The 25,392-nt window shown below is 48.8% G+C and overlaps 1 protein-coding gene across 4 annotated transcripts in view; it reads right to left on the bottom strand.

Moving 5' to 3' along the window:
* Positions 1 to 25,392, bottom strand: part of PRDM16 (PR/SET domain 16) — a 294,011-nt gene that overhangs the window by 11,614 nt on the left and 257,005 nt on the right. For 3 of the 4 annotated variants that reach the window (XM_062012812.1, XM_062012815.1, XM_062012814.1), the window contains exons 5-12: positions 24,989 to 25,091; positions 19,647 to 19,845; positions 17,243 to 17,390; positions 16,613 to 16,766; positions 12,387 to 13,788; positions 8,787 to 8,874; positions 5,183 to 5,352; positions 4,751 to 4,828 (exon numbers count right to left, since the gene is read on the bottom strand). In XM_062012812.1, the coding sequence (XP_061868796.1) occupies positions 4,751 to 4,828; positions 5,183 to 5,352; positions 8,787 to 8,874; positions 12,387 to 13,788; positions 16,613 to 16,766; positions 17,243 to 17,390; positions 19,647 to 19,845; positions 24,989 to 25,091 (2,342 nt within the window). The remainder of the gene's footprint in view (positions 1 to 4,750; positions 4,829 to 5,182; positions 5,353 to 8,786; positions 8,875 to 12,386; positions 13,789 to 16,612; positions 16,767 to 17,242; positions 17,391 to 19,646; positions 19,846 to 24,988; positions 25,092 to 25,392) is intronic. The other variant, XM_062012813.1, reaches the window with a different exon arrangement.

The following is a 25,392-nucleotide window of genomic DNA, read 5'->3' as shown; positions in this document are numbered from 1 at the left end:
GCCCCTGTAGTTCCCAAACAAATCCACTCACTTCAGCAGAGCTGCTCAGTGCTCCTCTCACACACAGACAAGTTCATCCCACCGGCAGAGCTACCCTGTGTACGGCCTGAAGCTGGTGGGGCTTTGTGCAGGTTTGAGGAACGGCCCCAAGTCCATCCCGTGGAGGGCACACAGAGCTCGCCTGGCGCCGGTGCCTCACCCGTGGAGCTGCATGTCCTGGCCACCGAGGACACGGGTTGTTACCCACAGACACCACAGGCCCCAGTGCGGGGAGGAGGTGTGACTGCAAAACATCTCCGCTGTGAAACAGACCCAGTTTCCAGATGTGACACAGCTGTGAGTTTTATTGGGTCTCTATAAAGATATTGGTATTGTTTTTGGAACCAGCAGAGATCCAGTTGTGAAACACTCTCTCGTTAATGTCTCTGCATTCCGTGTCCACCTCCCAACTTCCTACTGCTAAACCACCAAAAAGGATCGAGATACTTCCAATAATGAACCCTTATGATGATTAACACAGGAAGAAAGCAAAGGCTCCTTTTAAACCACAATTTTCTCAGACTCAGAAGATTTTTCTTCATCATCATTACTGCCAAAGCCACGAGTTGAACAATTGAGGGAAACACGTTGTTACCTGAACACCAGCAGGAACGAGCGCGCTTACACGGGGAGTTACACCAGCTCTTACCCTCCTGCCTGTTAGCAACCAAAGGATCTGCTTTTGGGAGCTGCCAGGCTTCAGCAGCTTCAACCCTTCAGCACTTGAGAAAACTGCAATGTCCAAAGCAGCCAACAGCCCAACATCCCTGTCAGCCCACGGGGCTTCCCTCAGCAGCCTCGCCCAGCCGGGCTCTGCCCGCACCAGCAGCCCTCTCCTTGCCTCTGCTGCTGCTCCCTCCCTGCCTTGTCCCCACCAGCTCTGTGACTTGTGTTTGCCCAGTGCAGGGCATACCAGGGCCATGGGGCTCCTGGGCTGCCCGTTACCCCACATCACTCACACGAGCGGCTCTGGGGACTTCAAAGGCAGCGCTGGCAGGCGCAGGCAGAGAACGACCTGGCCTCCTGGATGTCCATTTATTTAGATGTTCAGGAAGTCTTTGAAAAGCTCCCTTTGACAGGTCCTTGCTCTAACTATGAGCTATGTGGATCCAGGTTAGGATATGGAGAAAGGATAAAGAGCTTGTTAAAAAAATAGAAAGCAGAGAGGCAGCGGGAAGGAGCAGGGGCTGGGGTCTGAGAGCAAAGGGACGAGCGAGACATTCTGCATTATTTGTGGTCCCACAGGGTCAGAACTTGGATCTCTGCTGGTTTTAATCTAAATAAATGACCCAGACAGAGGAACCAGCTTAAATTCAGGGAAGAGGTGAACACAGAGGCAGGAGAAGAATAAGACTCTAAGGAAGTGGTATTTGCTTTGTAAACATGCTGGCAAAATGCTAGTAAAGCTTCTTCCTTATCAGCTTAAAGTAACACACCAATGGGCTACAAAAATACAAAGTGGGAGTGAATGATGGCTAAAAAAATGAGCCAAAGCTGGAAGCCAGGAGCTCTGCAGGACAGCAGGGAAGCTGCAGAGCTGGAGGGGAACTCAGATACCTGGTCTGACACAGCTGGAAGGGGCAAAATGGACAGGAAACCCCAGTAAGGCAAGAGGAGGAACTGAGCTCATCACTATACAGCCAGCACAGTTTGGCAACAGGTCCAATGGGACAGTCAGGCATCTGACAATGTGCTTTGTAAAGTTTGCAAAGATTTACACTGTGATGCTCAGTGTGAGCTGTAAAACAGAACTGCAGCAGCAAAAAGCACCAATAGCACTAGTAATGACTAAGGATAAACACACAGACAACTGCTCCTCTGAGCACCTCCTGAGCCTCGAGTGCATTTACACCCAGGATGAATTTAGGCCTCATTTTAAAAAAAAGGAAACAAGAAAGAAGGGATTTTTATGGCACTATATGCAATCTCAAATGATGGTGGATGTCAGCTTTAGTTGTTAGTTGCAGCTTAATGCAGATAACAGGACACAGGGGTCTAAAAGGAAATTAAAGACAAACAAGTCCCAGGCAGCTGTCAGGAAGCACATCTTTGCAGGGACATGACAGGCTGACAGGCAGGCTTCAGCACGGGCTGCAATTCAGGAATCAATTAGATGGCATCCTGGAGGGAATGGATGTTTCAAAGAACAAAATAAAGTCTTGCTCAATCAAGCAGGTTTTCAGCTGCTCCCAGGCCGAGTTTGATGCAGTTTAGGTGACTCTGTGGTTCCAGAGAATGAACACAGAAATCAGGAGTGAACCCACAAGCAAAGCACACCCATTTGTTCACGTGCTGCAGGCATCAGGAGCTTCACCAAAACCTGACACTTCTGGATCTCATTTGGGAAAGCCCAAAATGACAAGAGAGCTCCAGTTTTACGACTCCAGTTTCCAGGTCAGTCTGACACGATTTTACCAGCCCAACTTACTGTGCTTTCTCTGCAATAAACTGCTCGGTTCCACAGTCCTTCCTAGCACTGGGTTTTGAATTGCTGACTACTGAGTATTAGATTGGGTGCAGGGGAGTGAAAAGCAGCACGTCAGATGTCACTGTACAGCAGATTGTCTTTGAGTCTTTTCAAACCAGCTGATTTTTAGGAGGTACAGTGCATTACAAGCAATTTCTTACTCTTCAAACACCACACAGCACCTTCCCTTTACAAAAAGGATGAACTTTCCTCCTTACAGCTCATGTGCTGTTAATTCCTGCTTTATGTGCAGTTGAAGACATACCTTGGAAACTTCAGTGACTTGGTAGAAACAACGTTCCCACTGACAACCAGGAATCGAAACCAAGGCACCTTATTTTCTGTCCTATTTCTTGATCTACACTTGGACACTTGGCCAATTTATGTCAGCTTTAAGAGCATTTTAATTCATATTTGGATGAGTATGTAACACTGAGAGGGTCAAAGAATTAAACAACCAAAGGGAGAGTAAGACACTGAGAACTCTGCAGCCTCCCTTTACCTGCATGAAGTTGGCACTTAGAAAACAAGCTTTCAGAGCAGTTATTGCTGCAAAAGTTGGAAATCTCAGTTCTCTGAGAGCAAAAGAAAATCAATGGTAATTAAGCTGTCCTGTGAAGGCAGCCCCAGCTCTCAGGAGGGCTGTTATCATGCAACATTGTCCAGAAGTCAAACCTCTGCTACAAAAAAAACACACGGGCCGTTTTCTGGGAGAAGCCCAGATCAAACAAATCTGTGTTTTCCTAACCTTTGTTAAGTTGCAAGTCTCCTTTTTTGGAAGAAAACTGAACTAACAACGTGTGCAGGAGCAGGAGGGAGCGTTTGGGTGCGAGGGGTGCGCAGGGCACACACAGAGCTCCAGAGCCCAGCGAGCAACACAACCGAAAACATCACAAGGGGGATCAGTTCCAAAACCTGTGTCTGCTTTGGAGAGCTTCCTTCTGAGTTCTGATTTACCTCATGGCTACACTCAGCATCCTCTATGACTGCATGGAAAAAACCCCAAACTGACTCTGTATGTACCAGGGATGACAATGTGGGAGACAGAAGCTTCTGAGGTTATACTGTGCATAGGAGTTTGATGTATTTGACCACATGGCCTTTTGCTGCTCACAAATGACTTTGTGCTTCTCTTTGTATAATCACTATTACATGGGCTTTGGTGTGAACCTACGACTGTGTGTGCAAACACCATCCTATCAGCTACCACAAATGAAATGGTTTGAATCCTACTATTGTTTGACAACGTGCAAAACCCTTACTCACATTCTGGAAAACACACCCCTGGATTTTCAGTGAGCTCACAATTCATCATTCATCTGCTTTTGCTCATGTATGTTCCCATTCTAACAACCAAACAGCCAAAACAAGGGTTTTTTTTTCCCATGTGCTTTGAAACTGGCTGCAAAACACTGGTCTTCCATGAGAAACATTCCTTCATATACCTCTATACACACACACTCACTCACAGACACTTTCTTGTGAGTTTAATTCAAATTTAGAACATTCACTTCAACAGGAGCCCCTTCATGAGAACCAGTGTTAGGAGGGACACCATGCCAGCACAGAGTGCTGTCCAGGAAAGAGGGGAGGGGAATTTTGCACAGAGCCCTTTTGCACAGACACAATGCAACCTGGGGTACAAAACTCAGATGGCCTTGTCCACAACAGGCAGAGAACAATAGTCCAGCCTTCTACCTTAAACACCCAGCTGCACATCTGAAGCCTTGTGTGAATTTCTGATCACTCGAAACTGTTCCAACGTAGGACACTGCCTAACTCAGATTTTGCTGCAGACATACTACAGGGCTTCTCTTGTCTTTTTGTTTGATCTGCTACTCCAGGCACCTCTGACATGCATTAGGCAAAGGAAAAAAAACAACCTAGCAAGCCCCAGCAGTTAACTCCCTGGCAAGCCCTTCAAAACAGCCTGGTTTTCAGAGACATTCAGCACCTTCAGCTGTCCTTGAGATGAATGGTTAATGTGAGTGTTAAACAACGCTGCAAATCAGACCACTCATTTGCCAGCATACATCTAAATATAAGTTAAGTGTCTATCTTCAGGCTGCCAAGCCTGATTATTTTTGGCTGGTCTACATAATATACAATCCTATGAATCATTATATGTAATGCTGCAGGACTGTGGTACTCTGTTGGCAAGGCTTTATAGAAAGGAGGAAAAACACAGCAGTGGTGAGTGAGGAGTGTGTTGGGAAAGGGGCTGTGTCTGGGGCACAACATCACCTGTAAGGCTGCTCCCCAGTGTGTGTCCGCAGGTGCCGTGTCAGATTGGCTGAGCGAGGGAAGATCTTCCCACAGTACCTGCAGAGGGAAAGGCAAAGGGAAAGGACCCATCAGCACATCAAAGCACCACCACAGCGGAGCCTCCACAGGCTGCATTGCCACCTTCCACCCACCCCAGCCCCAGCAAACAGAAGATGCTGATTTCCTACCAGACAAAACAAAGCTATTTCAGAGCCAGTCCCTCAGCTGAACGCCCTGTTCTAATTCTGTCGCCTCTCCTTGTTCCTCCCACACCCACCCAGGCAGTGAGGATGCCCACATGAAGCTGCTCTGTTGGGTGCTGGTGCCTGCTGCAGCGTCCTGCCCAGGGTGACAGTCTCCCCTGGCAGCCTGGGGGCACAGCCTTGCCTCGCAGGGTGCCCAGGCCCCTACCTGCAGGTGTAACGTTCCTTGCCCTTGCGCAGGATGGGATCGGAGAGCGTGGGCGGTGGGGATCGGAAGTTGAAGGGGTGATGTGGAAGGGGCTGCAGGGAAGTGCCAGTGTCTGCCTTCATGGCTGCAAAACTCTCCAGTTTCTCTGTCATCGTTTCTATGGCTGACATCTACAAAGCAAGACCTCGTGTCACAAAAATCCACAGGAAGAACACCACTTGATGCATAAAACACGTCTTAGTGCTGCCCAAAGCCTGGGGCTGCTGTTTGCTCTCTCAGAAGCGACCTGCACGGGGTGAATAAAGCCACTGAATCCAGCCAGGAGAGAGAGAAATAGTGTGTCAGGCTCAGAGAAGTCAGAAAAGATGCAGCTGGCAGACCCAGGATGGAGTGGGTCCGCAGAGAGTTTGCCTAGCTAAGAGGTCAATGTTTTAATGATATGTCAGAAAGGTTTCAGAAGCCAGTAAAGGTGATGGAAGGTGGGAGATGGCTGAGCTCTCTGGACTGAAAGGGAACTCCAGCCAAAACACTCGGTGTGAGCTTTGGCTGGGTGAGTTAGGGCTGGGAGGCCACAGCCTAGGCCCTGAAGGAATGGCAGGCACCCAGGTCTGGAGATGTGACACCAAAGAAAATGCTTCTGGGTGCCTTTATCAGCTCTAGACTGCAATGGCCATGGCCTCACATTAACACTGGATCAAACACTGTGCCAGAACGAGGGGAAAAGGGGAAAAAAAGGGAGATACAGGAGAGGGGAGAGAAAAAAAGGGATGAAAAAGTCATCCTGTGTGCAAAACAGAAGATATGCATAAAAACCCTTCCTAGAGCACACCACCTTCACTTTCACTGAAGTCAAAACCAGGAAATCCAAACCCATGAGCCAAACTGAACCTGCAGGGCCACGCTGACATCTCCAACGTTCAGTTTCATGCACTCTTGAGAGCACTTTCAAGACACCAAGCAGAAAACACGGATAAAACAAACAAGGCAGCAATAAAGCTGCCTCCTCCCTGCAGATGACATCACCAGGGAGCGCTGGGGGCAGCGGGAGCCTGAATGGAGATGCAGCGAGAGCTGGGGGGACCGCGAGCGAGCGGAAGGCAGTAGGAAGCCATAGATCAAACCTAGATGCTCCATTGTACAGGAAGGGCTGACCTTTTGCACGTTTACTCTTTATTAAACCCAGCTCAGGGAGGGGGAAGAGAGCCAAGATATTGTTTAAAATGTATGACTATATAAAATAAAGTTGTCTTAATCACCCAAGAATACATTGTGGAAGGCTGACAACCATTCATAAGCTGTAAAAAAGAGGAGTAGTAAAACCCATTTCCCCATAATAGATCCACGGCCCCTTAGTTGGAGGCTCCCAGCCCATGATAAATAGTAAGTAATACTTAGCGCCAGCCACTTGAAAAGGTTACTTGATCATTTACAGCAAAAGCTCTGCCCCAGCTGCCAGTCATGTAACAAAACCATCACGTTAAAATGCTATCCGGATCTTTCAGAGCTATGCCACTCAGCCCTTTGCTGGAGTACCTGGAGATATCTTTTGTTGTGCCCTGTTCTTTAGGCACTTAGTCAGAGATGTTTGCTGGCTTGATAGCCCTAGGCTCATTTTAAAATTCTAAACACCGGCCACAGCCTCTCCAGTGGTAAAGGCACTTTGCTATTTAGGGAACAACTGCCTGGTTATAATCAAAAAGAAGGGGAGAAGAAAAGGAACTGAACAGGTGAGAAAAGGTTTTCCATTAAGTCATCAAAAAGTTACCCCGTTTATTTATGTTGTCCAGAGTTTCATTTAAAATAGACAATGTAAAGGTAACTCCCACCAGAGCAGAGCAACTACTGTCATCGACTGCAAGAGAAACAGAAGTTGCCTCAAGTTCATTTGGAGAGAGAAAGAATATTCTCATCCCATCTTCCAGCTCATCACATCCCATCCAGGGCCCTTGAGCAATGGGAATTACCCACAGAAGAAGAGGCTGAGCCAGACCCGTGTGCCACGTGACAGAAGCACACACAGACCGTGCCTCTGAGTGACCCAGGATATGAACGTTGGTCCCAGCAAACACAGAAGTGGGAACCCCTGCAAAGATGCAGGGTAACAGCAGATGGGGGTCTGGCAGCAAAGACCTCACATATTCTTGAACAAAGGACCTGTCTTTGTTCAGCACATGTTAAATACCTGGCTGATTGTGTAGCATGGGAACAGCCACTCTCTAGATCAAGTGATCTCTACACAGCAACCCACCTTATTAAAAACTGGTGATCAGGAAGTTTCGGGCTCAAGTGATTGTAAATTTTAGGCTATTCTGTGTGATAAGCTATTAGAGATAACCAGACCTTCCACATCTTTTCATTGCCATGGGAAGAGGACGTGGTCAGGATTTCAGGAACAATGTTAATAACCTTCCACCCAATGCCTGCTCCTACTCGGGCTCTGTATGATTCTCATCGTCTCGTTGGGTTGCTTTGCCACACTAGCTCCTCCCTGCTATCAGATTCTTTACAGGCAGATATCCCCACTATTCTAACTCACACAAACACAGGATGTTCCTGGCCAGCCTGTCACCATTATCCAGTCTGTATGAAGGAAAAATCGGGGGAAGTTATTAACCAAACTCTGAGGCTGATGCGAAACAATGAGGGAACTAAGTTTAGCTGTGAAAGCAACCAGGACCCAGCTTCCACAAACCTGCCAGTTATTTATCTAAGGTGGGAAACATTATTGGTGGAGAACAATGCATGTGAATATAAAGGAGAGCACAATAATGAGCACAGAGCTCAGCTCCCAGCATGTGCTCACAGCAGGAAACACAGAGGACAGTTGGTGACCCTCACCCTGGGACACTGGGCAGCGTGTGGTGATGGAACAAGGAGTGCTAAAGGCAAAGCTCCTGGGAGGGTTCAGCTGTCCCTCCCAAGATAAGGGGGTTTGTGAATTGGGGTTGATGCTTGTGAGTGGTCCTGGCTGCAGTGGCCTTGGCTGTGCCTCTCAAACACAGGGGTATAGGCCCGGTCTGGCTGCACTGGGGGTCGATGATGGCATTGCCAAACGGGAAAGCTGTGGGCAGCGTTTCCCACAGCTCTGCAAGGCCTGGAGGAGATGCAGAGACAGCAAATATCTGTCAGAAGAACAGAGCCTAGAGCAGCTGTGCAGGAAGAAGAAAACACAAGTTCTCCATCAGGTGACCTGTCACCTTTTGGAGTGGGCAGAACTGAACCCTAAATCTCCATCTGCCTGTACCTGAACACTTTCTGGATGGCACAAGGCAACATCAGGCAGCTATAAAATGCAGCTCCTTGGTTGCTGCACGGTCCTCCACTTTGCACTACTGCAAACAATTCCCAATGCAAAAACTATGCAGGCATTCTGGCACGTGAAAGGGGAGTTTGGCTGAACACACAAGTTGTCCAGACCTCATCCCCGTTCTCTGTTAACACCACATCATCCTCAAAGCAGGTGTCAAATTAAGCGTATCTCAGAGTGGAGTTTCCAGTTGGGCCCTTGGGTGAGAAAGAGTCTGATCCAAGTGACCTGTTTGCACCAGCTCCATCTCAAACTTGTCAGTGTTAATTGACACCACATGACTGTCCCTGCTTTTACCTGGGGGTGAAAGAGCAGCGGGGAGGGTCGCAGGTACTTCTCCTTTAGGGCACCCACAGGGTCCGTCACCTTCCGCTTCTCCACCCTGCTGGACAACAACACAGAGGGTTACATACCTTACAGGGCTACAGTAGCAAAGAAATGGCCAAACCATTTGCAGAGGTGTTTGAATCATATATATGAGGCTATTCCATCGACACAAATCTTTCTTCCTCTTCTACTGGATGCTACAAACCATGACCCACAAGTTACCCCCCAAAAGATACTGGAAACAACACGAAAATGGATCCTCTCCTCTGGGCAATACTTTGTTAGCCATCAGAATGACGACTGAGACAAGATTTGGATCTTTCTGTTTGAGAACTAATGCCTCTGCTGTTGTGAAATGTCATGGAAGAGCCTACATGTACAGCAAAAGCAGTGCTGAAGTGGGACAGGCTCTGCAGTCCGCAGCAGGCAGCCACTGCATGGAAAAAGTTTGTCTCTGAGAGTTTGTCTTTAAGAGTTAACACCAGGCCAGAGTCTGCAGCCCCAAGTGTGCCAAAATCATTAGGTGCTTCATATTTGTTTCCTCCTTTGCAGGGAGTTTCTTTGGGGAGAATATTTGGACAACAGTCTAAAAAGCCAGGAACTGGTGGGAGATTTCTGAAGTGACTTTGGAACCCGAGTTCTGGCATCACCTTGGTCCGTTCAGATGTTCCACGCTCAACCACCTCACCCTGCAGAAAGGATCCTGATGCCAGGCTCCTAGTTTTGAGAACACTGGCTTTGATCTCGCCAAACACTCTGCTTGCAGGGAAACCATGGTGTGGAATCACCAGAGGGAGAAAATGAAACGTCCTCTATGGGAAAAAGTGTTCTGAAAGCAACTCCAGTGAATGCAGCTGCATCTTTAAATGACTGGAGTATGCCCATCTCTGCTAAACCAGTGAAAATCCAACAGTGAGAGTAATTTTTACCTACATTAGTCCAGCATAAATGAGAGCAAATGATTTTGCTGCATTTCAGCTGATTGGTGTGCAGATGAAATTACCAAAGAGTTTAAAGGAAGAGCCCTGCAGAGTGCTATTCAGTGGCCTGCATTTAAGTGGGGTGGAAGAAAAGAGCAGAGCGGGCTTTGAAAGGTGGTCAGAGGCTCTGTGCTTCCCAAAGTCCCTGTCAGGAGGGGAGTGACACTGCAGAGAAACAACCACCTGTGAAACCACACGTAGGAAGCTTCTCCCTGACACGAGGCAGAGCAGCAAAGCCCGAGCACAGGTCGTGCCGCCAGCGCAGCTCTGCTCTCCGGGACAAGCTCCCTCGTCGGAGCTGATCCCACAGCCACCGCAGGATTACGCTGATCCTCTCAGCCCGCTGCCTGAGAACGTCACCTTCACCAGGCTGAGCTGAGAACTCCACTGATTTCAGCCTGTCTGGCTGCATTAAATTATATCACCAGGAGAAAATGTCAAGGATTTAAGTGGCCTTTGGGAGAAAAACGAAGCGGCCAAACGACGTGAGAGAGGCTGATAAAGAGAAGTTTGGAAACAAAATATTTCCATATTTTTTGAGCTGGGACTTGGAAGCTCTGCTGTTGAGCTCATGACATCAGGAGTCTGATTCACAAGCAGCTCCACCACTGGCTTTCTATTTTAATATATTACTAAAACTCCATGCATCCCGTGGAATGCAACCGGCGACGTCCCCATCCCTCACTTCCATCTGTCTTCTGGACCTTCACGGTTTTCCCGAGGCTGCTATTTTAATTGGCAGCAGCTTTTCCAGCCCATGTTATTTTAACATTCCTACTGAGAGTGCCCAGAGGTGGCAGGAGCTGAAGCTGACTCCGAGCTTTTGCCTTTCTGTCCCTTTTTCTTTCCAGAAGTACTTTTTACACAAATAAATGCCGGGCTATTTACATCATTCCTCCTTTTTTTCCAGGAGGAGATGAGCGTGGTGGGTCCCAGACAGAACACATCACACGTCCCAGGCTGTGATGGAGGCGTTTCCATCCCAGATGGTGAGTGTGTAAGGAGGGACACGGCACCAGCCCCGAGAGCACTGGCAAAGCGAGAGATGCTGTCTTAACAGCAAGCAACGAGGGCTCACTAATCCTCAGCTCAGCTGACAGTTCTTTGGCCTGGCTAGACATTGACATCATTTTTTCCCACAGTTATCAACCATACAATAGCAGGGAGGCAGTGACATAGGTGCTGTTCTGCTGGGCTGCTTTTCCAGCCAGCAGCCAAGGCCAGGCCACCCGTTGCTGTTCGCAGCCCTTTGAACGCTCCAGCCAAGCCATCGCGGGGCTGACACGATCGCTCTGCCGTGACGGGGAGTCTTTCCAGCTCTACGAAAACACCACCTTCTGCAGCACATCCCTGAGCTTGCCAGCAGGCTGGGTTACAGCCAGGCTCACCTTGCAGCACACCAGGCACATTCAGCTGAACAAACCCCTCACTTCCAGGAACAACTGAACCCCGGAGGCCCTGAGCAAAGCCACATACCCAGACGGGTGTTAGGAAGCATCCTCTTCTAAGGGAGAATAAGCTGCCATGGTAATATCTAAAAGAAAGCAGCCTGGGACATGTCTTTTCACTGGGCTTTGCTAGAGACAAGCAAATGGTACTTGCTTTATGACAAACACACCTCAGGCAGGAAGAGATCAAAGGTAGAGCCACTGCCTGGATGGGTGATCCACAAACTCACCAGCAGCCTCACCATAAAGCTTTAAGCAGCTTTCCTTTAGAAACAGGTTTTATAAAAAGCTCTAAAACTGCAGAAGACTCGAGTCTTCCCTTTACATCTTCTTCTGAATTCATTCCTCTGCAAGTTTAACTGGCATTTGGATAACTTCACCCAGTCTGCTTTACACATGCCTTCCACATTCAGCTCGCTCTAGGTATGACACAGTGAAAAAGGCCTTCCCCAAACCCATCCCTTTCAGGTGCAACTAGAAAAGCCTTGTCACCTTCTAAGAAGAAGTCTACAAGAAATGTACCTGGCAGAGATCCACATAGTAACACACTACCATGTATTCACACAGTACTGGTTACTCCAGACTTAAAACTGTTTCCTAAGGCCAGGTCCACAGCAGCAGCTCCTACCAACTGAAAAACCCTCAGAAAAGGAACTGGAAAGAACAAAGGGGTGTGGGGAGGAAGAAAGGTGAAGCAGCTCACAAAAGGCCATCAAGTAAGTCAGTGGGAGAGCTGCATTTCCAGGCTCCCAGGGCTCCTGACTCATTCCCAAGCCATGAGAGCCCGTGCTCTGAGGCATCTGAACTCTGCATTCTTATCGAATCAAACCTCTGGAATTTCCCCAGCAGAAGTGCCATCTTACTGTTGGCTCGTGGGAGAGTCCTTAAATAGGTCAGGCTTCTTCTTTAGCAAAATAAGGATGTGCTCCTTATACATATTGATTACAAGTACTCCTTTCAATTATCCAGCCCCTTCAGAAAACTCAGACGTGCTGTGACAAAGCAGAGAGAAGGACAATCGGCTGCAGCAGACTTCCACTGCTCTCTCCAAACAACCTACGTCCTTGCTCTGCCTCACGTTGCCACGTCAGACAGAAAAGCAGCTCGTTAGGGGAAAGGCTTAAGGCAGGGTATGTTAATACCTGTATATGGGGTCCATGAAAAAGGGTGATGGCTTAGCATAATGCAGGGATGGCTGCTGAGGCAGTTGAGACTGGGAAATCTTGGGTAAGACTTCACTTGCCATTAGCTTCCTTTCCCCATAAACGTGGTTTTTCCGTGGCTCTCTCCCTCCGTTCTGACTGGCTCGGATGCGGTTGCCAATGCTCAGATCCAGGGGCTGCTCCTCCCCCGAGGACGGGGCTGGCAGGACCTTAGGTGGCGGCAAGATTGGCTTAATCTCTTTTGGCTTTGTGGTGAGATCGAAGGGTGACTCTGAGCTGGTGCTGCCTACTTTGTGGAGGTCCCTGGGTGACTTTGGTTCTGCCTTGACCAGCAAGTTGTGATTGAGGGTCCGCTCCGTAAAAGGATAGAGTGAGTGGGGGAAATTGGGGAGGAACTGAAAGGGGAACATGGAATGATACGGCAGCGAACCCATCTTTTTCTCCTGCATCCCCATAAAGCCAGGCCCAAAATACTTCTCTGCGATGGAGGCGATGGCTTTAATCGAGTCATTGGCTGCCCCCGTGGCAGGCAGCAGGTGCTCTTCGGGGGGAGGGAAGAAGGAATGCTGAGAATAGAAGAGAGGGATCTCGCTAGTGTTGTTGGTGGCACTCGCAGACACAGAGCTGCTGACAAAATCTGGCTTGCTCTCCATCTGTTTGCTTTTCTCTTTTGCTTTGTCCCTGTCGCTCTCTGCATCGCTGTCCAGGTCCGAACCCGTGCCAGTAGTGGTGTCCAGATCCGTGCCCGTGGTTGTGTTGACGTCCTCGAAGTCGCTGCCGTCGGACATGTCGCTGTTCCTGGCTTTCAGCTTCTCCAGGTAGGAGTTTTCCAGGCCGCTTTCGCATTTCTCCTCCCCTGAGGCGGCCTGGTTGCTGTTGCTCACTGCGGAGATCAGAGGCAGCGCCGGGTTCCCAAGGGGGCTCGGAAGCTTTGCGTCTTGAGTGTGGTTGAGGGGGCTTTTGAGCAGTTGTGTGGGCGGTAACAAGGGGGGTCTGGGGTACAGAGACGGCGGGAAGATCCCCGGGAAGCCCGGCGTGAGGGCGGGAAAGGCCGGGGGGGCGGGCGAGAACGGGATCCCCCCCGCGTGCGGCCGCGACGGAAAGTAATCGTTAAAGCCCAGGCTGGCGTGGTTGAGGTTGGCAGAGGGCTTGGATTTGTCCATCATGGAAGTGGGCGTTAGGGGGAGGCCAGGGGCAAAAATCCCCCCAGGGCTGTAATGGTTCTTGCCCTCGCAGAAGCGCCGGTGCTTGTTGAGGGAGGAGGTAGTGCTGAACATCTGCCCACAGTCCTTGCACTTGATCTGCGTGCGACAGTCCGCGTGCATCCGCTTGTGACGGCACAGGTTGGAGAACTGCGTGTAGGATTTGTGACAGACCTCACCTAAAGCATCAACAGAAACCAACAACAAAAGCGATATGAAATTAACAGGAAATGGCAGGGAACGTGTGAGGCGGCCCCAGCCCTCCCACCCGGCCCCCAGCCCTCCCTCCCACCCGGCCCCACGTCACGCTTCCCAAGCATCTCTAGACACCCACCTCCACAGTTCTCCTGCCCAGGCTTCCCTCCCGAACTCTGGGCATAGCATAAAGCTGCTTTGTGCCTCCAGCTCTCCCCACTGGGCTCGTCTGGTCCCTTCAGCTTGCAGGGATGTGGCCAGAAAAGCCATCTCCCTCCTTAAGCATCTACATGGGACTCACCCTCCCCAGGCTGGGTTCTTGGCCACAGTCAGGAAAGGAAGAGGCAGCCCTGGAATAGAGAGCTGCGAGGCTGGAAGATCCTCAGGAGCAGCCGACAATGCAATGGCCCAAAGCCCAGCTACAGCCCACTGATGTGCTGGACTGCCAGAAGCTACCACTGAGAAACAACACTCCTCCCCCTGTCAGTCAACCACCTTCCTAGAGAACCCCTTGCCAAGCATCTACAGACATCTGATGTTGCTACTCCTGCTCAAACTTGATTTTTTGTTCATTTCCAATACAGATAATGGTACATTTCACTGATAACACCTGTCTCCATCAGCTGCTCTGCTCTCCCTCTAGTCCTGGTGTGGCAGCAAGTGCTGAAGGCAGAAAAACTTTGCCTCATTTAATCAAACCTACCCCTTCTTTAACACCATTAATAGTAAGTAACCACTCCATAGGGATGCTCTGTAAATAGTCTGCCAGCCAGGCCTCAGTTCAGCTCGAAGTGGGGAGAGATCTGCACTGGTTAAACAAGTAAGACACCCTGACACTGCTTTGTTAAGGCTACATCAGCATTTACTGAAATGACCTGTAAACACCAGGCCTTCAAAAAGTGAACTTGTGTGCCCTCTGGCACCTGCAGACCTTGCTGTGTGGAAGGAAGAAGGGAAAGTAAGAAACAAAAATCCCACCCAAACTTTTCTGTGTACCAAAACACTGAAACTTATTATTATCTGATGCCTCTTTCAACACAGGAATAAGTTTTACTTCTCAGTGAATTAACACACTCCTTTCACCAGAGAACTGCTGTTATCACCCTTTTGTACACATGCAAACTGAGACAAAGACAGGGAAAGGACATTGTTCAGAGCTGGCCAGGCAGAGACCTGTATCCAAACACTCCTGACACCCAGCTCTCCAACCCAGCAACAGTGATCCTCCCCCCCAGTTTTCACTGGTAGGTACATGCCAAGTGTGACTTGACTTAGATTTTTTTTTCCTAAATCTTTGGGATTTACTTGAGTGTTTGGATGTCAAACGAGTGTCAGGAGTTCCCTGCTGCCTGTCTCAGTTCTGATGCTGCCTGAACTGCTTGACCCTTGGCTCGAGAATGGGTGGATGTTTCCCTTGTCCTGCTTGTCTGTGCAAAGCCAGTGTCTTGAGGGTTGTGGGACTGTGTGTGTGTGAACAAACCCTTCCATGTGTCAGGACACCACGAGTGAGCTCCCTCTCAAATGAGGAGAAGAAAGGTCACGTTTGGGCACATTTCCTTAAAACATGTTTGGGGTGTAAAAAACAACCAACCAAACACCCTCCTGACCCAACCCAAACCCTCTTCTTCCACTGAACAGGGAAAAAGCCAGTCCTGCCTTAATGGATTCCACATTCATGTGTGTGACTCCACCTGGCACATCTGCACGAGGCAGAATCAGTCTCCAGTTGTTTTACACACTGATCTGGACTGACAGCTCCCTAATTCTTATGAGGTGAGAGTGAGGAGATTATGAGAAGAAATCATTCATCCCGCTGCAGCAATAGGACGAGATCCAAATTATCTCTTTCATGTGCCCGTCACCAAGTGAAAGATTGCATCAAAATGAGCAATAAGAGTATTTTTTCTTCCTCCACTGACACCCATCTGATTATCTCAGAAAACACTAATGAAACGAGTCTCCCAGGATACTCCTGCATGCTGTTCCCATTAGAGCAATGGAGGGGGGGGAAAGGCCGAGGTGGGTTCAGTGGGTTCCCTCTGTAACATCAAAGCCTGGAATCAAACCCAGATCCCGTTCTGTGCTTAAGTTGTGCTTTCTGAAGAGTGTCAGGAAGTAGTCCCTGAAGTTCCTGTAGCTTTCCTGGGACACAATCCACCCTCCTGCACAGTCATCAAAGTCCAGTAGGTGCCGTGTCAATTAAAACAATACACAACCCTGAGACTAACACGAAATGAGCCCGAGGGAAAACCCCCTTCTGGAAATACTCCAGTAAAGAGAGCACTAAGGGTGCAATTAACCTGCTCTTTGCTTGGCTTCCAAGTGTTACCTGTAGGAAACTCGCAGCAAATAAAAGAGGGAAAAGACTCTTCTTAAAACACTGGTTCTTGTCTCTGACTATTCCAAATCCTCTACACCAGCTACGGGGTCTGAGGCAGCCCTGAAACCCTTTTGATCAGGCTGTGTCAGCTCTTTATTTACACCCCCAACATTCGAGGACGATTAACGGAGGGAGGGAAAGAAAAAGAGACGAGAGAAAGAAAAGATACGACAAAAATGGCACGGCTGGGACTGCTGAGAGACTCAGCTTTTAACTTGTCAAGAGAGTCAAAAACTGCCACGAATGTTTACTGAAAAAACAGGGCCCATGCACAAGAGAAAAAAAGACCTGCTGAGGAATTTCATCTTGTGCTCTGACCTATAAAATTACAGCGGCTGTCGCAGAGGGACAGGCAGTGCTGGGGGGCCCCGCAGGATACGTGCAATTACAGCAAAAGCCGGGGCTCTGTGATGGCCGTGACAACTTACATATGAAAGGTTTGACAGTGCTGTGAATGTGCTTGTGCTGCTTGAGGCCCGAGGAGGTGGCGAAGGTTTTGCCGCAGTCGGGGCAGGCGTGGGCCCGCGCGCCCACGTGCTGCGAGCGGATGTGCCGCTGGAGGTTGCTGGGGTCGGTAAACACCTGAAACAGAGAATGTCCTGAGGGAGGGGGAATGGGACAGTGGGGAGAGGAGCCTGTGTAGGAACAGGCTGACCGGGGTTTGTAGGGCTTTTGCTGTCCCCGGTGTTGGGAGCGCAGGGATGTTCACCTCCCGCTGCAGGGCCCTGCCAGGCTGCTGCACGCTCTCCCACGTGTGCAGGGCTCACAGTCTGCTTACCCACACCTGCCCTGTGCTCTCCAGACACCCCAGATGCTTCCCCAACACCCATGAGAAGGCCAAAGACGAGTGGCCTGTGGCCAGGCTGAGCTCCACAGCCAAGCTGAGGTGCTGGGCCCAGCTTGGGCAGAACTCTCTCCCTGTGTTACCACGCTCCACACCATGGCTGGGCCACCAAACCACACCTACATGGGTCACCCATCCTCTGGACCCCTTCCCCCAGATCCCAGCACCCTCTCCCAGGCAGAGCTGCCCACCCTTACCGTGTCCTGTGCCATACCTTAACACAGTTTTCACATTCAAACCGTTTCCCACTGTCGTGAGACATTTGGTGACGAATCAGGTTGGATTTCCAGTTGAAAGCCTTGGGACACTGGTCGCACTTGTACTCCCTCTCCTCAGTGTGGATCACCATGTGCTGCTCCAGGCTGGGAAAGAGAAACAGGCTGATGGCACATGGCAGGCTGTGACCCACAGCCCAGGCTGGCAGCAAGCAGAGCCCAGCTCCGGGCACCCACCTGAACCAGGCACCTAGAGCCGAGGCACAAGCTGCTACAGAGCTCCTGCCCCGTATCAGGGAGGTTTGAGACAGAGAGAGGTGATTAAAGATGGTGACAGAGAAACAGTCTGCGAGCCCCTGGGGTCTGGAGGGTTTCCAGAACCAACTGCTGCTACAGAAGGTGACTGCAGGAGCCTTTGAGCAGGAGGCTCATAGCCCGTGAGAGCTGCAGCAGCACACCAACACCTTTCCCTCTCCTGGCATTGAGTGCAGGGTGGAAGCTGCCCTACTCTGCCTCAAAGCATTGCTGCATTTTATGGTGCTTCTTATTAAATACCTGAGTCCATTTACAAGGGGGAAAAGGAAGGTAAAACCAGACTTGACCCTGCAGGTTCCTGAAGGGAAAAATGAGCATTTTGTGACCAAGACTCCTCCGGCATCCCCGCAGGGAAAGACAAGATATTAGCTGTTGCTGCTGAGACTATCACATTGCCGTTTGCATGGGCACAAAGCCCACAGCTTCCCAGAACACAGCAACTTCACATTGGGAAGAAACACGATAAGGTGCAAACACATTTCACTTCTAAATGTCAGACATCTTTTATTACTTAACTCGGCAATTTCAGCTCCTGCCAACTGGCAGCCTCTCCCCAACCAGGAGGATGATGGTGAACCAGAGTGGCTGCTGGACCAGGGCCATGGCAGGGATGGCCTTTGGCACAAGCACGCAGGGTGCTCCGTTCCCCCCACGCCAAAGTGCTCTGTTGGGCCACTGACCCAGGTGTGATGGGCAGGGGAAGCCACTGCTGCTGGCAGCAGGGCAGGTGCAGGGCCTGGGAAACCACTCTGCTGAAGACCCAGTGCTCTAAGAGGTACTGAACAGGCTGGAAATCCTGCACCTCTGGGCCAGCCCTGAGAAACAGAGGAATGAAAACTCGTGTCCTCTGCTGCCTTTAATGGGAGTTACAAATACTCCTCCTCGCTGTGAGTTCTGATGAAGGACAAACTCACATGACAGCTACTGCTTCCTGAAAGCCCCTACAGATCAACATTAAACCATTCCCATGGAACCTTAAAGCACAGTTATATTTTTTATAGGAACATTAAAACTACACACTACTGGAAAATGCTGCCAGACTTCAGGATGACTTCACAGCAGATAACCATGGGGCACATGCACAGTGCCTGAGGGGTTTGGGCACCCAAGTATCAGCTCAGCATTGACACCTCCTCAGGACTGTCCTCCTCAGACACCTGACAGGGATTCGCAGCCCCAGTGGAACTGTGTGCCAAGAGGCACCTGGAGCAGAAAGGACCTGACACTGGGGTCCTCTGGAACTCCCAGGATAAAGGCCAGCTGCACTGACAACTGACACATTGAAATCTGGGTGCAGGAGGTGGCTGCATCACAAGTGGAACTGCAATCTGCCCTGGGAATCTAAGCGGCCACCAGTCTGCTGCTGCCTCAAGAACCTCCTCTTCGTGAGAGTTAATATTCATGAGCGTGCCCCTTATAAACTGTCAATCCACTCATTTTTAAGCAGCAATATCCATTTTGCTAAAGAAATGGTGTTCTTAACGCTACAAAAATTTTATACACACAAAGAAATATATCCCTTTCATATATGTACACAAAAATATGCTCCTGTTAACTGTGATTTATGAGTTTATTTAGAGCAAATACGGACAGCTAATATGCTGTTTAGAGGCAAGTACCTACTGGGATTAGCAAAGCATTTATTTATTTAGTCAGCTGCTAAATGCTCAATTTCAGCTCCCCAGTGGCACTCTTGATTTGATCTGTATTAACTTCTGAAAAATTATAAGACCATTTGGGTCTGCTGCCTGTGTCTGAGTGGCTTTCTCAGGACATAACCCTGGAAAAGTCACAGGGAATCCAGCAAACGACGGCTGAAACTTCATACTGCCAATGAGCTGTGGATGCTTCTCCAGCCAGCAAAGCATCACAGCCTACGAAATCAAGGTGAAACAAAATGCTGCCCAATAGCTAATGACACTGAAGGATCCTAAAAATGACATTCCTGAACCCTACAGAGGAAGCAAAGGCACATCCCCAGCATCGTCCTGAGCCACCCCGCTCCCTCCCTGCACCCACGTTTCCCACCGCGGGACAGGAGTGACGGAGAGGGGCAGGGCAGAGCAGGCTGGGGCAGCTTCCCTGTACCTGTATTTATTGGGGAACATCCTCTCACAGTCTTTGCACTCATAGACCTGTCCATCTCCAAGACCTTCTTGCTTGATGTCGTCACTGAGGGTGTCGTAGAGGGAGCCCACGGCGCTGCAGGAATACTTCTTGTGCCGCCGCAGGTCCAGCTTGGACTGGAAAAGCTCATCGCAGTCCTCGCAGCGAAACGTGTGCTCCTCTGCAACACACACACCACATCATTGTCACTTGTGGGCCAGGAAGTTCCAGCAAGTCTAATCAGTTCACCCAGTGCTGGGCTTGTAAAGAAAAGTAATATTCTGTGAGGATCTGTCAACCAGACAAACACAGAGGAAACCTGCAGGTGACAGGAGAGAGAGCACGGCGAGGGGGGCTGTGCCAGCACACTGCTTTCACTTTAAGCATTAACAACAAAAATCAAACCACACAGCCAGGAGAGATTTTGTTTTCTTTGTGTCCTGGCCCCTGCTGAGACACTGAGACCTACAGGGATCAGCAGACACACCAAGCACTGGGGCTATCCTGGAGCACCACCTTGGTTTGCAATGAGGCTCTTTTAAAACATGAACGAGCTTTGCCTCCAAAGGGGCTGCCAGAGAAAAAAGGAACAAACCACAGAGAGAGAGGCTGGGAACAGCCAATTGCCACAGCACACACCTGGAGGCTGGGAACAGCCAATTGTCACAGCACACACCTGGAGGCTGGGAACAGCCAATTGTCACAGCACACACCTGGACAAGCTCTTGTCTAAGAAAAGCTCTCTTTAATGTTATCCCCTTAACTCGTCCTGCACAAGTGCAGAAGTGCAGTGTGCCATCAGACCTGAGGAGTTCCAAACCAGAGGACCATGGAAGAAAGAAAAGAGAGCCAAAATTCTTTGCTGTTGTGCTGTTTTCTTTTGTTGTTTTTTTTCCTCTTCAAAAAAACCAACCCCCAGCTAATGCACATAAATTACTGCAGTCAAGGTCAAACAAATTAAAAAGAGGGCAGCTATTATTAAGTTTACAAGGCAGCATCCTGACCATAGTGCCAAGCCAAACAATCAGCTCAGAGCTGTAAATTTTCCAGGAGCACAACCTCTGGGAGGGAGTCGGGAGAGCTCGGGGTTTCTCCACCCAGCAGCCAGCCCTGAGCCAGCAGCTCTGCAGCCATGGCGCTGCCGCGCTTCCCTGCCCTCCCGCCTCTGCTCTGCTTCACATCAGCTTCTAGTCTCTTCTTCTGGTAACTTTACTTTCAAAAGCTTGTGGTAAGACACACTAACTCAAAGGAAAGAGTGGAGGTACCGTGAGATGCAGCCAAAGCCCCTGTTTGGATGGAGCTGATGTGCCCGCCAGCGCTGCTGCTCCCCGGTGAGGGACAGAGCGGTGGCTGCTCCTCTGCCTGGAGCAGACCCTTGCTGTAAAGCACCCCATGCACTGCTTTGCCTGAAGCTTTGCACAATTACAACCACTTCAGCTGTGCTTTAAGCCCCGAGCTTGTGTTTTATATAAATCAGGGCTGATGTTGTTACGAGTGTGACCCGGGCAGGAGCACAGGCAGTGTGGCACCCGGCCACTGCCGCTTCAATCTCCTGTCTCTGTTTCCCTCAAACAGCCCGGTTCAGCTGGGGCTGTGGTTTTCCACCCATGCCCTTACACACCAGGGAGGCTGTGACTCGCTGCTGTGGTGACTGAGAAAGACAAGATCCCATAAGCTGCTACAGCAAGCTCTGTGGGCAGATGAAACCCAACGTGGTCCACACCTACACGGAAAGTATCGGCATGCCCACGGACTGGAAAAAGTCAAACACAGCCAGAAAAAGAAAATATCACTGAGACACAAGCAGCCAAGCCTTGCTGCTTCCCCAGGCAGCGGGCCCTGGCCATTACACCCTGCTTACACAAGGGATGAATGAAATACAGAGATGCTACAGGGATGCTACAGATGAAATCCTGAGCTGCTAAAGAGAGGGATGGAAAAAGAAGTAAAATCCATCAAGTCAACATTTTCTTCTTTTGGGGAAGGGAAGGGATTTTGACTAAAAAAGGAGACCTAAGGGCAGAAATCATCCATATCTTTCCCATTGTAACTAGTTTTGACAGATTGAATGCTCTGAAACTGCCATCAGGAGCCTCACAACGAAGTGGATCAGCCCCTGCTCTGCTCCTTCCAGAAATTCTGTTGCCCAGCATTCTGCTCGACTGGACCAGAATGTGTCTCATGTGATCTGTGTCCCTGGGGAGGGAAACCTGGAAATCAGGATATAAACAAACTACCTAGCAGTAGTGAGAGACTGTGTATAACCTGCCATTAAAGTGACTGAAATGACTGCATGACAAAAGCAACAGAGAATTGTGGTACCATGGGATGTCCTGTGACTGCACTTCACTGGAACAACAGCACGAAGCACACTCTGCTAGCCAGAGGAATTTAAGTGAGGGGGGCAAGAGCTGTGATTAGGTGTGTTTTGGTACCTTTTCACTCTGCACTCTTCTACCTGAGAATTCACCCCAAAAGTCAACTGCTTCCCCTCTTCCCTCTGTTGTAAATACAGCAATGACTCAATGTGACAAGGCTTTTTTTCCCCACAAGGGACTGAAAGCCTTCTGCACTGGGAACTCCCAGGCACCCTCACCTCCTGAGAAGCTCACATTAAACTCCCAGCATCTCTCAAGCTCAACCTGGCAATTGCTCAGACCTGGAAACCTGGAATGAAGGAAACTATTCCTTTTTTCCTTTTCTTGACTTCACCAAAATATCTGCAAATTCATACTGAATTCCTCCTGCTTCAGCCTGTGATTAATTGCATCTTATTTAACTTATTAACTCTTAACTTATTTCCTCTAGAAACCAGAAATCCACCTTGACTTTGGAACACCAGTCACAGAGATTAATTTATTGCAATACCTGGCTAAAGGTGGACAACTGGCAAGCACCTCCTCCCCCAGAGCACTGCCTGCTGGTACCAACAAGAACAAGGGATGCTTGTCCTTTCTGTGACTAACAGACTACATGACAGACAGATGGATGAAATACACTAAAAGCCTCAGTGATAACTGTTAGAGAGGAGATGCTGCTTCCAATCTCCTTGTCCTTAGCCAGCAGAACTGGAGATCTCACACAAACCACAAACATTGTAACGGGATCTGCAGTGGGCAGAGGCTGGAGTAGCTGCATTTACACAAGCTGAGGAGTTGTCCTGTCCCATCAGGCTTTCATTAAGAAATGTCAGAAACAGGGCAGCTCAGCTGAGGCATCTGCATTATTTGCATGTGCATACTTTCAGAGCTACACAGATTTTATAGCTCTAGCCCTCGCATGTCACTAAACTGAAAACACCCCTATTTGGTACAGGCTCGAGCAACAACATCCCTCTTCCATCATCAAACACAACAGGCAGAAAAGATGGATAAGGAAAGAAATGCATCTGCTTCAGAATATTTGGGTTTGGAAAAAAGAGATTTTTACTGAAGAGAAGACCTAGAGAACTGACAAAAACACAATGAAAAGCCTTTAGGCACACACTAGACATGTTGCCACTGGCTGCAAATACTATTTTGATGCTCAGACAGGTGAAACAGGAAGAACTGACCGGTAGAGCAGCTGACTATATCATATCAACACCCAGACACCAGCTCCTCTGGCATTCCCATTTCTGAACCTTAAGACTAAGGATCAGACTGCTCAATAAACACCAGTGCACAGGAAGGAACTGATCTGTCCTGTCGACTAAGGGCCAGACTATTTCCCTGCAACAATAAAACCTAAGTAATGAAGGAGGCTCAGGACTGAATGAGGAAGACCTGGCATATGTTCTGTGCCATTATATCACACAGTTTGCAGACTTCAGGTTCATTAAGGTTTATTTTTTTACCTAAGCACCAAAGAAAAACAAAAAAAGGCCTTTAAAAGAGTTCTCATTAAAGTCTTCTCCTTTCTTGAAGCAGCACACAGGAAAATGCTGCCCTTCCGAAGAAGGTCCCTGCTGCAGTGCCTTACAGGGAGAAGTGGATAAAGAAAAAAAACCCAGCTACAAAAAAAATTGCTGCCTGTTCTCTATGTCTTGTTTGTCAAATCCCTGGTTATATGTGCCTATCTTAAGTTCCATCAGTAACACTCAGGACAAAGCAGGAATGCAACAGAAAAATAAATCAGTGCCTAATAGCTTTCAGAGAAACCAAGGGGAACACAATTATGTGGCATCTACATGCTAATCTACCAGACTCGAGTCTCAAAGGAGTTCAAGTGCCCTACTCAAAATTCCTGCAGTGATAAGGGGTCTGCTGTGTTTGGCTGGGGTTTGGATAAAAGATTTTTATGATAATTATCTGTGTGTGGAACAATTTTGCGTTTTCTTTCTTGTTAATTCAGAATTGAAAGGGGAGAGCAGGCAGCAGGAAGATGGCATTGCTGAAGTAAAAAGTATTAAGAAGTCGAATATTTAAGGTTGGCCTGTTAAAATTTGAAAGTAACTATGTGGCAAAAGCACCAGACATTACCATGAAGACACAGATAAATGTTACATGATGAGGAAGATGGAAAACAGGGAGCACTCCTCACTTGTGCAAATAAAAGCCTGTTAGAAAGAGAAATCCACGTTTCTCTTTGCTCCAGCCTTCTGGAAAACACTCACTTAACCTGGAAAGCATCATTAGACAGTCTGAGTGATCACTGAACTTCAGTAATTAATGGGGGGGATGTTTAGAGGCAAAGGGTTATGGTGATACGTAAGAGGTGAGTAAGGCTGAGTCCTGCAGGCTGCTCCACATGCAGCACATCCCCCCTGAGCCCACCTGAGCTACACACCTTGCCCAGCAACACCAACTCACTGCAAGGCAGGACAGACACTGCAGTAATAAAAACATGACCTTTCTTGTAAAAAGAACTGTTCTTTTGGCCTTCACTGCATCATTCCAGGGGCTCAGAGGTGTCTATAGCAGTAACAATGTGAGTGATGACTCTCCCATCCTCTGCCTGGATCCCCCTTTTTCTACGTAACAGCTCTGAAGGGCAGGGATTTGTAAGCCTTGGAATGGTTTAGCCCATCTTTACTACACCCAAAGAAACAGAGTGACCCTGGGGATTAAAAAGGCACCTCCAATCATGTTCAATGTTCTTCAGAGGGAACAAGCAAACCTACCCGTTGCATGCCTTGAGGTTAATAACATCTTGCTACCATGGACTAAGACAGCTGCTCTCACCAGAGAAAGAGTGAAAACAAGCATAAAATACAAACACTTAGAGAAGGGGCAGGTATTGGATCAGGTTTTTGTCCCAGTTCAGCACTAACTGAGGTTCTCAACATACCCAGGTCTGCTGGTGAGAGGTGCAAAAAGGTCCTGTCTGGCAAAACGAGGCCTTACCTTCCATGCTGGGCGCCATGTTCCCAAGGGAATAACCACCTTCCTTCAAATACACCAAGAGCTCTTCTCCTGGCTCAATTTCTTTAATAACTTTATAATAGATCTGGGAATCAGAAACAAAAATTGAGAGACATGTTAAATATGCAAAGACTTGCATTTTACATTTTAACCAATAACTCAAATTATTCCAGCTAATAGGGGAGGCTGTCACTTGATTTGTGTGATAATTGCTACTTAGAGCTCTTTTCCTCTGCTTTTATTTTACTCTATGTGTGTCAGCATTTCATGCAGCTTGGACAATAAAGTGGTATTTACAGTAACAGCCTCTCTCCTTCAAATTACACAAAATCTTCCCATTGTTTTCCCTGCCTCCCCTAAGCTTAGTGGAGTTGTTACAGCAAAGG

Source organism: Colius striatus, chromosome 21, assembly GCF_028858725.1.
Source record: "Colius striatus isolate bColStr4 chromosome 21, bColStr4.1.hap1, whole genome shotgun sequence".
In the NCBI taxonomy this organism is placed as follows: Eukaryota; Metazoa; Chordata; class Aves; order Coliiformes; family Coliidae; genus Colius; species Colius striatus.
This window is presented reverse-complemented; position numbering and strand designations above follow the sequence as displayed.